General features: G+C 34.9%; 1 protein-coding gene across 1 annotated transcript in view; it reads left to right on the plus strand.

Moving 5' to 3' along the window:
- The first annotated feature begins 88 nt into the window (after positions 1–88).
- SGCZ (sarcoglycan, zeta) overlaps positions 89–13,288 on the plus strand; it is a 765,544-nt gene continuing 752,344 nt past the window's right edge. The window contains exon 1 of the mRNA XM_004682194.2: positions 89–315. Coding sequence (XP_004682251.2) covers positions 277–315 — 39 coding nt within the window. The 5' untranslated portion in view covers positions 89–276. The remainder of the gene's footprint in view (positions 316–13,288) is intronic.

Consider the following 13,288-nt stretch of genomic DNA (forward strand, 5'->3'; position numbering starts at 1 on the left):
CCCCCCCTGCTTAATTCGACTAAGCTGTGTTGCACCGCGGTAAAGATCACCTGTCAAAAATCTTTGAAGAAGTAAAACAAAGTGAATTATAATTATTATTTATTTATTTTTATTATTTTTAACCGGTGGAGGCGGCGTGATCACGAAGAATGAGACTGAGACAAGCTGCCAGGGCTTGGAGGAGGATAAAGCTGAGTTTAGGTTGGAAACTAAAAGACTAGATTGTTTTTTGGTACAACTTGCCCGGTTCCTCTCCACTTCCTTCAGTTTCGCTCCATGGACAGATCAACAAACCTGGACATTGAGGAGCTCAAGGTACGTGATCCTTCAGGGCGGGTGTCTTCCTTTCTTTCTCTCGCCTGCTCTCTTGCTCTGCTCTTTATTTCGCTGCCTTTTCCTTGCGTTGTTAGAATAGTTGGTGGCCCCGTGGGACGGTGAGTGGGCATTTGGGGTGAAGTGTACCCGAGCGCAGGCGCCCCTCCTAGGGCCGGGGACGTGGAAGGAAGCTTTCTGGGGCTCGGCTTGCACTCTCAGGCTGGGCTCCCCTCCCTGCCTGCTCCTCCCGACAGCAGTCATCCTCTCCTCCTCCTCCTCAGTTACAGTAGCACTTTGGGTACCAGACTCGGCGCCTAGTGCCCGTTAGTCTTAGGCTGGGAAACGGCAGCGGCAGCAGTCTCTGCTCGCTGTCTCCTGGTTACCCAGCAAAGTTGCCCGAGCTGCGCGGCCACTTTGCCACCTCTCCCTGGCTTGGAGTCCGCTTCTCCCCCGCCCCACACTGGCACAGCCTATTTCCGCTAGGTGATTTGCGTTACAGAGGCGTCTGGGGCGACCGCTGTTTTTTTTTTATTTCCGCACTTACTGAAACCCTTTTTTCCCACGACCGCTAACGCGGTCTCACCCGCAGCTGCATTGTCCCCGGGCGCGAACTCGTGTTCATTCGCGGGGCGGCTGCGAGGAAGGGGCTGGAAAGGCTTCCCCGCTGGCGCCAGGCTGGAGCATCGCCGCGCCGAAAGGGTCTAGGGAAGTGCAGAGCCCAACCGAGCCGACCCAGAGCGAGTTTGGGCTGCTCTGGGTCGGGTGGGGGTGGGGATGGGGGTGGGGTGGATGGGGGGCGGGGTGGCACCTCCCCCAATGTGCCTGCGGAGCGGCGCGTGGTCTGGGACCCGCGCAGCGCCCGGCATCCCCCTGCAGCTTCCTGGGGAATCCTCGCCTCGCCCTTTCCTTTCCCAGACGCAAGGGTGGGAGCGTCCAAGCTGACAGTTTGCCCCAAAGCCTGTGGACTGCGAACTTAAGAAAAAACCGACAAACCACAAAAATGATTTAAATGTCCCGCTCACTGTAAATGAAAAGCCGTGGAGGGGGCGAGTCTGGGAGCATCTTTTCCTTTCATTCCCCAGCCCTTTTTACTCCTAGACATTTTCTGCACTGTTACATTGTTTCAGAGGGTTGTTGTTGTTATAGATATTCAGTTCAGATGGACTCTTTGTTCAACCTTGACTTACAGGCACCTTTATCCACTGAGAAAACCTGACTACTATGAAGGTTTGTTCTGTTAAATGGATTTGCCCAGTAAGTTTGGAAGGCTACTGAAATCCCCTGCAAAGGGCAAAAGCCCTCTGCTCTGGTCACCAAGTGTAACCCAGCACTGAGCCCAGTGCTTTTAGAATGTGGTCTCCAGATCTCATGGCTTTGTAAATTGTATAAAGCTAAGGACAGACAATAGAGAACTGTGACATATTTTGAAATGCCTTTGCTATGTTCTGTAGTTGAAGGTGGAGTAGGGGGAAGTGATCAGAACTTAGTTGCCACTACATTTAAGGCAGGTTTGAAGAAGTGATGTTTGGAGGAGGCATATTTGCTATTCCCCCTTAGAATGGGGAGTAACAAGTAATCTGTGTTATGGCTGATGCCAGAATTAGTAAACTTCCACCTGGATAGAGGTATCCTCTATCTCCTATTGTCTATGTAAGGTGTTAAATTAGGATGCATTATCTTTGTATTTGAAGTATCCCTGGCTGCCTTTTTACAAGCAATCCAGTCACTGGGGGAAAGTAGTAGGTTATTTGAGATGCAAAGGAAAGTACTTGAACAATGTTTGTAAAGTATGTATCATGCAGAGACAGTTTCCAGATGATGATGATGATGGTGATTACTATTATTATTAAAGCTTAGGGTATGGCACAGTAGAAAGCTTTCTTTGGAAAAAAATGGAAAAGAAAATGATTTGAAGTGATCATTTCCCCTGATTCCGTTAGTTTTCTAGTATGTTATTCCCCTCTGAGCCCTGGCAATATTAAATTCTTAAACGAGTAAAAGAGCAAAACCATTGTGGAAACTTCTGTTTTGTTTAGTAGAAGATCTCATCCTAGCCCCCAAACAATTACACATTAATTCAGAGATTCTCACAGCCAGGGTGTGCTAGACTGTGTGGAGAAGTAGCACAAGGGTGGAAACTGGAAAGGCTTGACATAGAGTGTATTGGCAATGACTGACTGGAAGAAAAGAAGGAATATTAGAAGAAAAGATCTTTTGAGGTAGCTGAAAAATTTTGTCAGGGCAGCGACTGTTGAGAGTCAAAACTGGCCAGATGAGAAAGGTAGTTAAACCTTATTAGAAAAAAAAAATGAGATCTTCCAATTTGGGAAGTAAATTTGTATCATGAGGTTTGATTACACTTCTGGAACATAGAGGCTTTGAAATATTTATATTTTGGAATAAATGCACTTCATAGGCACAGGTGAACCCCATGTGGAATAACCTGTTAGTAGTTCTTCTCATCAGCAGAATCCTTTGCTTTAGACTTTCTAAATAATTCTAGTTGATATTATTTTCTGGTGACTTCTTGCTGAATAGACCCTGATGATGGTCAGTGGTAGAGAAGGAAAAATGGGGATGCTTAATTTCGGTATTGTTTGCCTGTTGATTTTTCATCCTATGAGTCAAGGACCCTTAAGCAAAGGCATAGCTAAATTAAAAACTTTAGTTGCTATGATGTTTTAAATACATGTAAAGAAAAATAATGTTTACTACCATTTGATACATAAATGCACAAAATAATGTTCAAGAATACTTTTTAATTTAGTTTAACATCATATGTGTTGTTATTAGGTACGATTGCTTACATCAGGATTGAAGGAAAGAAATTCTGCTAATTTTCTTAGTTTGCAGGAAATTATTTTCCTTTTATGAGATTCTAGCAAATAAATTATTTTTTTGCTATGTTGAATGTGTTAATGTTGATTTTAATATGCTGTTCAGTAAATTGTCTTTTGAAAGTTTTTAAATCAATGATAAGTTTCAACAATGAAGTGTTAATCCAGTGTTGTTAATGTACTATGAAATATAATATCCATATTAAAATATATGCTGGTGGAAGTTAAGATATAGCTCTCTACATAAAACTTACTAATGAAGGCAAGCTTATTTCATCTTCCTTTCTGCACATAAACTACTGATGAATCAGTCTTAAGAAGGGAGAGAGCTCTCATCCAAAGAATTTTGGTCTGTTCTTTTCCCTTTGATCTCTCTTTCTTTCTTTCTTCAGTAAATGTATAAACTTTATTCTGGATTTTGCTCTGGTATTTGTTTAAAGAAACAACATCAAAAAACCCAAAATTTGGGTTACTGCTTTGGAAAAGTGGGTGTTAATGAATGTTGACATTAGAGAAAGCACCCCCTATCCTGGAACATCTGAGTTATAAAGCACACTTAGTAATTGATATTTAAATTAATAACTTTAGCCATTATTTTTGCTCTGTAGTTATCCTCTTTTAAACAACGTATCTTATAACACTAGAACAGAAAATGCCACTAATTTCTAGAGCTGACACATTTCCATTTGTAGCTTTTATAAAATATATTGAATCTAAATAAACGGTAATATTTAAGTAGTATATAACAATGCATATGATTCAATGATTTTTCTCAACTTTTTGAAATATGGATTTTAATCACCTGTATTAATTTTGAAATCAAGAAATCATGCTTTTGAACCATATATTTGTATATAATTGTAGTTTGCTTGGAAATGAAAAACATAATATTCATCACAAATATAATAAGTACAGCTTTTTCAGCCCTGTTCAATTCCAGCCTTTATTTATTTGTCAGTGTTGTTCCTTTAATGAGATAACTGATTAGAAGTTAAAATGAAATTTTTCATTACTGGTAGAAATAAATTATATGTCACTGAAATATTTTATTAATTTATAAAAATATAATAAACTACATAGTTAATACTGAGATGCACTAACAACCTTTCGAAAAATATAACTGAACTTGTTTAAGTTAACTACTAGCAGTCCAACACTGTTGGTGTAATTTTATCTCTTTAACTTAAATTAAAGAGATAAATACATTTTTATCTGCAGAGAACTTGAACATTGCCCCAAATCAGAAAGGAGAAACCTTCCTTGAATAATACAGTTAGCTGAGAAATGATAATAAAACAAAACAAAACAAACAAACAAACAAAAAATCAACATCGGTGATTAAACAACTAACTGGTTGATTAAAAAATGTTGAGGTCTGAAACCAAGTTTATAGTACATGCATCTACAATTTCAAACAAGTAAGAGAGTCAGTGCGTAGAACTGAGTTCTAAAAATGTTTTTGTCCTGTTTCATCAATAAGATACAACTTATGAAAGTCAGGCTGACTACAGTGAGGAAGCTTGAGATGAGTTTAAGTATTTTTTTTTTTATGTTAGTAATTCCCTAGTGAGAACTAGTACTCAAATATCATATTTTTAGCAACGTGGCTTATACATTCATTTCTTGGCTTAGAATAAGAAACACACTGTGAGTACTGAATTATTTGACCTCTTTCACATCTCAAGGAATTTATAAGTTCTCTCAGTCCAGAACTGGTTTCCAATTCTCTTGTTAACAGAAGCCAGTCATGAAAATGTAGAAACAGTTAATCTTGATTTCTTAATATTCAGAATATGGATTTATTCCATCAAACTTGTAGTAAACAGTAGCAAGACATTCTTGTTTATATTAAGACAGGAGAGATGAAGACCATGTTTGACCTAAGTGACAAGAAATTTAAGAAGCACACATTTGCGGTAATAGTAGTAGTACAAATGACTATTTTTGAAACTGTTAGTGTCCTGCTGTTATCACTAAGTATATATTCCACTCTCTATTGGATGTTTCCACTTCACTCATCTCCAAAGGAAAGAATATTTCAAGATTTATAGGTTTAATTCAGAACTACACAAGGTGGCTTAATGCTCCAATACAATAATCAGTATATGTCTTTTGGAACATTTCTTTTGTATAACATTTAGTGAGGTGTTTCTCATATTGTATCAGTACATTTAGTGAGGTGTTTCTCATATTGTATCAGTACTTTAGCTAAACTATGATTTGGCATAAATGATAATCTTGAGTTTCTAAGAAAATAGCAATGCACTTTTCAAATGTCTGTAAAGGTTTTTGAGTATATACATTTAAATTGGTAGCTATACTAATGAATGTTTTCATGTCAAAATAAACCTTTTTAATTTTAAATGTTGAGGATTGTCCTTAATCTGTGATAAAATCCTTTGTTTCTAAAACTATGTGACTAAAAATGAGCTTTTTAATTTTATATAAATGTAGATTTTAATATACTAGCTCTTTTGGGCACATGTTTAAAAGCATGAAGTGTTCTTATATCCTCAGTAAAACTTTCTAGAGACTTCTAAGTCAACGACATAATAAAAAAATTAAGGATCAGCATGCCAAGAGAAATAAAGACTCACACACTAAAAATTGAAAGTGCATCAAGTTTTCCTCATAATCCTAAACAATATTTTTGTAGATTCACTCTGAAAAATATTGTCAGCCCTGATCAGATTTTAGACACTACACTATTTTTTTGGTATTAAGTAGGTTATCTAGAGTGTTCTACACCAAGTTGACATCACAAACTTTTAGAAAATAAAGGATTTCATTATCCAGCCAGAGAGGCTTTAATTGCCATGGCAATGTCCATCAGGAAAATAAGAGCTGAAGCTTCAGCCTTAGATGTTAATTGAAACAATCAGACCATACCAAAATGGAGTTTAGCAACATTTAGAAATCAGAGGCACCCTGAAGTATTAAAGCTCTTACTCCAAATCTAACCTGTAAGGACATTCACTTGTGTGGTATAAAGGACATTATTTTGGTTGGCATAGTAGATGGAAAACATCTAAACCTAGGCTTTGCTGTCACCTGGAAGTGACAGTCACCTGGAAGTGACAGTGCTGTCACCTGGAAGGGTCTTAATTGTTAGCCCTGGGTGTCTCTGTCGGTGGTGTTGCAGGGAGGGAACTGAACTAGACTAGCTGGTTTTGTTGTAATCATTTTTTAACCACAGCAGAATTATTTGTTCAAACAATATCTTCTAAACAATCACAATGTCTAATGCCAACAAAAGAGGAATAGCTCTGCTTCAAATGAGGCTGGGGCTCTGTAGTCTACTTTTCCATTATCTATGCAAGACTCTCTTTAGAAATGTAAGGCCAAGGAATACAAGGGAAAACCTTAGAACAGTTGATCGTCAGGTCTGAGAGTCTAGGACTTTAAGTAGTTCTTTTGAGAAAGACATTTTTGTGCCCTCCTGCAAGAAATATTTTTTCAAACAGATGAGGTTAATGTAGCTCTTTTTATTCTCCAAATATTTCCTTGTTTGACATAATGGTCTTGTTTACTGAATATTGTATTACCATTTTAGGAATACTGAAATGGAGACTAGGAAGTATGAAATGAAATGCCTAGGATCACAAAGTTAATAATTATTAGAATAAGAATTCAAATATATGCCCTTTATTTCCATATATATCCTATCCATCCTTTATCTGGGCTCTTATTTCCTGGATTCTAGGAAATTTGGAGAATTTCTGATGGATATCAATATTTCTCACTAAATTTCTCTAGTTACAGAATAATTGTTCACATCCCTCTTTTTTGTTTGGCTAATATAATCATTCTTAGTTCATTTCTCTGGGCAATGTGGTTGATATTTATGAATAAAACCTAAAAGAGAGTATTGCAAATCATTCATTTAGGGCACAAGACAATAATTTCATAAATATCAATGGTTTATTCCATAATGAACTTAAGTTTTCAGTGGCAGTCATTGGTACTTAACAGGCTTAAATGTGATCATATCAAATTTTATTGAATCTTGCAAAATTTTTTCATATAACTTAACAAATTTTCCTTATATTAGGAACCACAAATAAAGGATTGTATATAATGCAATATTATATTTGAAGGGATATCTCTTTCACACTTATAAGGAGGTCAACACTGAAAACACCTTTTTAAGGAATGATTTTCAAGACCACAGCAAGTTTCAACATGTCTGGATCTAAAGAGTATATCTTATCTGATAATATGTATTTTTTTTTTTGCTTAAGAACCATCATTTTCTTTTCTTTTATCCATTTTTCCTCAGAAACTACATTTTGACATTCTTTTTTTCATAATTGAATTAACATTGACTTACAACACAGTATATTATTTGGAGCTATAGAGTCACACCTCTTCAGATGTGTGTTAACACACTATCCACATCATCAAGACACACACAGTCCTCTGCCATAGTCCACGAGGCCCCAGATTCCTTTTATTTTCCCCCAATTCTATCTTCCTGCGGCAATCTCAGTTTTACTCAGGTTTCTAAACTTTGTTTTATTTTGTTCTTGTCTGTTCCTTCCTTTTGTTTCCACATATGAAAAAATCACTCAGTATTTGTCTCATTTTGACTTATTTTACTTAGCATAACCACCTTTTGTTCCATCCATGTTGTCACAAATGGCAAGAGTTCATGTCTTTTTGCAGTTGAGCAATAAAGATTCCATTGTTTGTATACATCTCATCTTCATAATCCACTCATCTATTTTGGGGTACTTGGGTTATTTCCATAATGTAGCTATTGTAAATAGCCTGTGGTGAAATTGCTTTGATTAAATCATATTTCTATTTTTAATAGTTCACTACATATCCATATTGTCTTGTATAGGAGTTGAGCCAAACTACATTCCCACCAACAGTACATAAAAGTTCCTTTTTCTCTGCACCTTCACCAACACTTGTTTCTTGTGAGTTTGATGTGGCCACTCTTATGAGTGTGACCTCGTTTCTCATTGTGATTTTGATTTACATTACCCTGATGATAAGTGGTGAGCACTTTTTTTCATGTGTCTGTCAGCCTTCTGTATGTCTTTGAATTTATTTAGCTCTTGCCCATTTTTTGATTGGGTTATTTGTTTTCTTTTTGCTGAGTTGGAGTTCATTATAGATCTTGGGTATTAGCCCCTTGTCTGATATATGATATTGGCATTCTTCTAAAGAACATTTTCCTCAAGGAGGCACAGTTTCTGTTATTCAGAATGATTATTTAAGTGACATAGAAAAGAGGGCACACCAAACAGATTGATGCTGGGTGATGGATCAGCCAGACAGACATTGGCAGTGTCTTGTATGTGTGTGCATACACACACACATGCTTACGCAAACGCATGCTTTGTTGATTTCTCAGTTGATTTATTAAGGCTGTAAACTGCAAACATGCTGAATTAATCCTAAATAGTTAAAAATTCAAACCTCAAATTATGAAATCCAGGAGCCTTCTATATCTTTGCTGGAGGCATATTATGCTTCACTTATTAACCTGCATATTATCATTATCTAACTTCTTTCTTTCTTTAGAATGCCTATAATATATATATATATATATATATTATCTACCTAAGATAAAAGAATCTTTGAGTTGTACAGTAGAGACAACCAGACACTGTAAGCAAGAGCACTTTTGTGAAACATTATATAATAAATCAATGTCACAAATGGGGAAAATACAATTATCATGGTGTGTTTATATATAATAAGAATGTTAGAAGGTTTTAAAAATATGTTTTGAGACATGAACTATGTCTAAAAGAGGGAAGCTATTTACCTAAAATTTACCACAATTTTTACTTAGTCTCCGTACCAGAATTACAGTGTACTTCTAAGTAAATAATTTGAATGTAATCTCATGAATCTTTTCTTCATAAAATGAATTCTGTTTCTCCCTTTGCCTTAGTGACACACTTTTAACAAGTATAATTATGTTCTAAACTAATTACTGGCCTCATCATACTTTTTCTTCATCATTATTAAATAATTTCACAAAGAACTCATGGTTATAAGTACACATATATTTACATATTATTGGTAACTTTTGCAAAGACTCTATTATTTTCAAAATGTTTCAGTGAACATGCCTCAGTATTTTACACCTATCCAGTTTATTTCTCTCTGTGCTTTTCCTTTAATTTTCCCCAAGCTACAAGGTTGAGAAAGTTTGAATTATCATGCTCTGCATATCTACTTATGTTCTGCATATGTTGTCATCTAACTTGTGAACATTCTTGCCACAAAATGAAACCCACTACACTCTTAAAGTACTAGACTGATATTCAGTACCTGTTTGCATAATCTTACTTGTTCTAAGACAAAAAGGTAAAAGGTAATTTCCTTTTGTTCTGATATTTGTAGCATATGATCACCTGTATTTCTAAATCACTGTACCATAATACCTATTACGTTGTCTGGTGTGGAGACACTATAGGCAGAAAAAAATTAGAGAGCTCATCTTAATCAGCATTTTGTTTAATTTTTCTGATTACCTTGTAAAATCAGTGTTTCGATCTGTTGATTGCTCCTGACAGCAGTGGCAGTTAAACTTTTAGATATTATAGCTCATCACCTTTCTTAACGTTTATGTTTGAGTCATGGTTCAGAGTAAGTAGTTGTGTGAATAGTGTTGTGTTATAATGATAAGGCTTCTCATTACTAAAGCATTTCCGGAGAAATAATGAGTAATTTGTAATTATGAATGTGAAATATACAGCTGAATTAGGTTAAACATTTTTGGCACATTGCAAATGCAAGAGAAAATTTTTCCTTTGCTTCTAAGTTCAATTAGTATACAAACTATTTTTTTATAATATACATACTGATACCTTGTTACATATATATTTGTTTTCAATCTTTCCTAAACACTGGCAATTCTCTCTCTCTATATATATATTTAAAGATTTATTTTATTTATTTATGCATACCAGAAATGCAGTGTAGGCCAGAAGTGTGGAGAGAGAGAGGATTCACAGGAGACAGAGTGGGGAGCAGAACAGGTGGATTGACACAGTGGAGCAGTGGGTGAGACAGGAGAGATCTGCTGTGCCATGTGACGGGTATTAGCTCTCAGGCCAGTATTGAGCTAGTTCTGCAGTGGCTGGTGACAGCTTGACAGGGCTGAGACTTTAACCCTTGTATCATCAGAGAAGCTCTCAAATCTTAATATATAAGACAACAATACATACATATATTTATATATGTATTGTCATATATATGACTATATATATGTATTGTCATATATATATAATTTTAGAGTGTTTAACATTTGCAACTATGTGCATTTTGCTTTTTCAGCCTCAGTTTCATACTTACATTCACTTAAAGTGAACTCCCAGTTACTTTTTGAAAATGTGTCATTTAGGCATAATATAAAGTTTATATTATATGTGAGAATGCACTATATCAAATTAAATTGTTAGTGTTATACTTTAACTTGACTTCATAGACTTAAATTAACTCTAAAACATCTCTAGATATGTATGCTTTTTTTTTTTTTTGTCTTCTTTGTCTTAATTTCCTCTTTAGGGAGATGCACTACTATTCTTATTTTAAACTGATCTCATTCAAAGTTGTAAATCTGTGCTTTAGTGTTTTTCACTTTACACAGTGCAATTAAAATCCTAAACACTGAAATCTCATTTTTCCCACTTCTTGTTTTATAATAAATAGTATTGAAACACAAATGAACAAAGACAACAAGAAAAGCAACAAGTAAAATTTGAAAGTGATCAGCACTTTAAAGCTTAATTAACAATGAAATCATGACTCCTAGTAAATACAGATATAGACAGAATAAAAAGTATATTCCTACTCCAACGGAATAATTGACTTTCTCTTCCTCTTTGAGTTAAATAAACCAGTGTCTAATTTTTTTATTATAAGACCTGTTATTTAATATGGTATTAGCAAAAGTGATCTTTATGATTTATGGCATATACATTATTAGTAAGAATTTGACTTTTTAGTATTTTCCACATTATACAGTATACAAATTCTTTAACTATTTGATCTTTCACGCTCAGAATCTTTAAATAGCTCTTTTACATTACGTATGCCCTTTCCAAAGTTTCACTTTCCTGGAATTTTGTCCATGGTATTTTTCTGTTCATCTTTACATATACTTCCTACTTCATCTTACCTACTCACATAGCTTCTGTTATCACTTAGGAGGTGGTGATACACACTAATGTAATCCAACTTGCAATTCTCGCTTGAGCTACATCCGAACTCCTTAGATTTCGACAATCAACTAGGAGTTTTTATTTGTAATGTTTCACAGTCATTTGAATCTAACAGAATTTCTGTTCTGTTCTGTCACTGTTTATTCAGACACCCACTCTAGAACTCTCAGGATAATTTTCTATGTATCCATTTCACCATACCACTCATCTAATTGATCAATAATTCCATAATGCCACATAGTTTGAGTTCTCTCCTCTATACCAATTGTCCCTAAATCAAGTTCTCATTTTATCTAATCTGAATTTCTGTTGAATGATCTCTGATGTATACCAATTTTATTACATTTTTCTTGCAGTGAAACTGTTCATATTGCAGTGAATACTTATGTGGTGTTCCAGCTAAGCACCTAGAATTAGCATGGGTTGGAATCACAATGAAGAAAATTTATATATTTCTCTGATTCTTAATTCATGTCAGTAAAAATTGTGAAAAATCTGGAAACTGGGCACCCAAACTAGAACTGGTACTGATGGAGAGGGATATAGAAGTTTGTAGAACTGCCTAAATATATCCACAAGTATGAAAAAATAAGTATTTCTGGGAACTAGCTCTGATGGCAGACACTGATAAAGTGTGCCTAATGCCTTTATATTGGGCAGGGCACCACAGATTATTTGGAGATACAATGATAAATTTTGGTTTTCTGCTTTCGTAAAATCTAGGTATCACCCTGTCCCAGAACTATGAATTACGTTTGACAATTTCCTTAGCTGATTTTCTTTATTTTTGACAGTTTGGTCAGATTTTTCTATAGTCAAAAATATTACTTGCCTCCGAGAATTTGATAGTTCTATCTCTGTGAGTTGAACCCAAAAGAGTATATTAGCAGAGTAAACTAATGAGACAGAGAGTCAGGCCTTAAGGGAATTCAATAAAGGTAGGTCTAGATAATGTAATATAAAATGCTTATCATAAGTAATGAATTTAGTTTGTTAATGATAAATGTCACAAACAAATAAAGTAACAAATAAATCCCAGATGTTGACTAGATGGCTTTGGAAATACTTTATCCTGGCTATTCTTAGTTTTTTGGTAAAAGTTAATCATCAAAGCTCTGTTTTAGCTGTTCTATGAGAACTATAACATGGGATAACTGAGAGTTGGTTAATGCAGATAAACTTAAATGGAAGCAGGAATGGGAAATCAAAATATAAATATAATTGATTCCCTGCTGCTTATTTTATAATCTGTACTACTCAACATGATACAACAGGATGCAAATTTGCTTACTTACCTGCCAGTTCACATGTTTTATTATACTTTCACTGACTGACTAACTCTTCCTTAATCATACCGTTTTTTTGTCCCTTACCAAGTAGTATGTTATATGTACAGTCTGGAATATATATCTCTCTCTTTCCTGAGAGAAACCCCATTTATTGGCCAGTACCTAATTCCAGGAAGAGAAGGTTTTTTTTTTCTTCTCTTGAGCTCCTACACATTTTGCACATGTAACTCCACTATATATTCTGAACAAAAAATCACTTAAATGTTAATATAAAGTCAATATTTGTAAGTAATCTTAGTTTCCTTGAAAATTATGCACATTTAATTACTAGAAACTAAGTTTTAGTAGGTTATTACTTATTTTTATCTTCCATAATCTCTCTATTGTGCTAGTATAAGCTATAAATTTTGAAAGATATATTGAAATTTCTTGTTTTGACGGTGTTCTGCATATCTTCAAATTTTTATCTTTTATATTTGAGACTTATTTATCAGACACATATCAGTTTAGAATTATTATACTTTTCTGGTGAATTGAGATCTTTATTTTTTGTCTTTAGTCAAGATTTCTGTCTTAAATTTAAATATTCCTGATTTTAATGAGTATCACTATAATTTTCCCCAACTTATTTTGATTAATTTTAATGATACGTACTTCT

This window comes from Condylura cristata, unplaced genomic scaffold (genome assembly GCF_000260355.1).
Source record: "Condylura cristata isolate star-nosed mole 26May11 unplaced genomic scaffold, ConCri1.0 scaffold00014, whole genome shotgun sequence".
Taxonomy (NCBI): domain Eukaryota; kingdom Metazoa; phylum Chordata; class Mammalia; order Eulipotyphla; family Talpidae; genus Condylura; species Condylura cristata.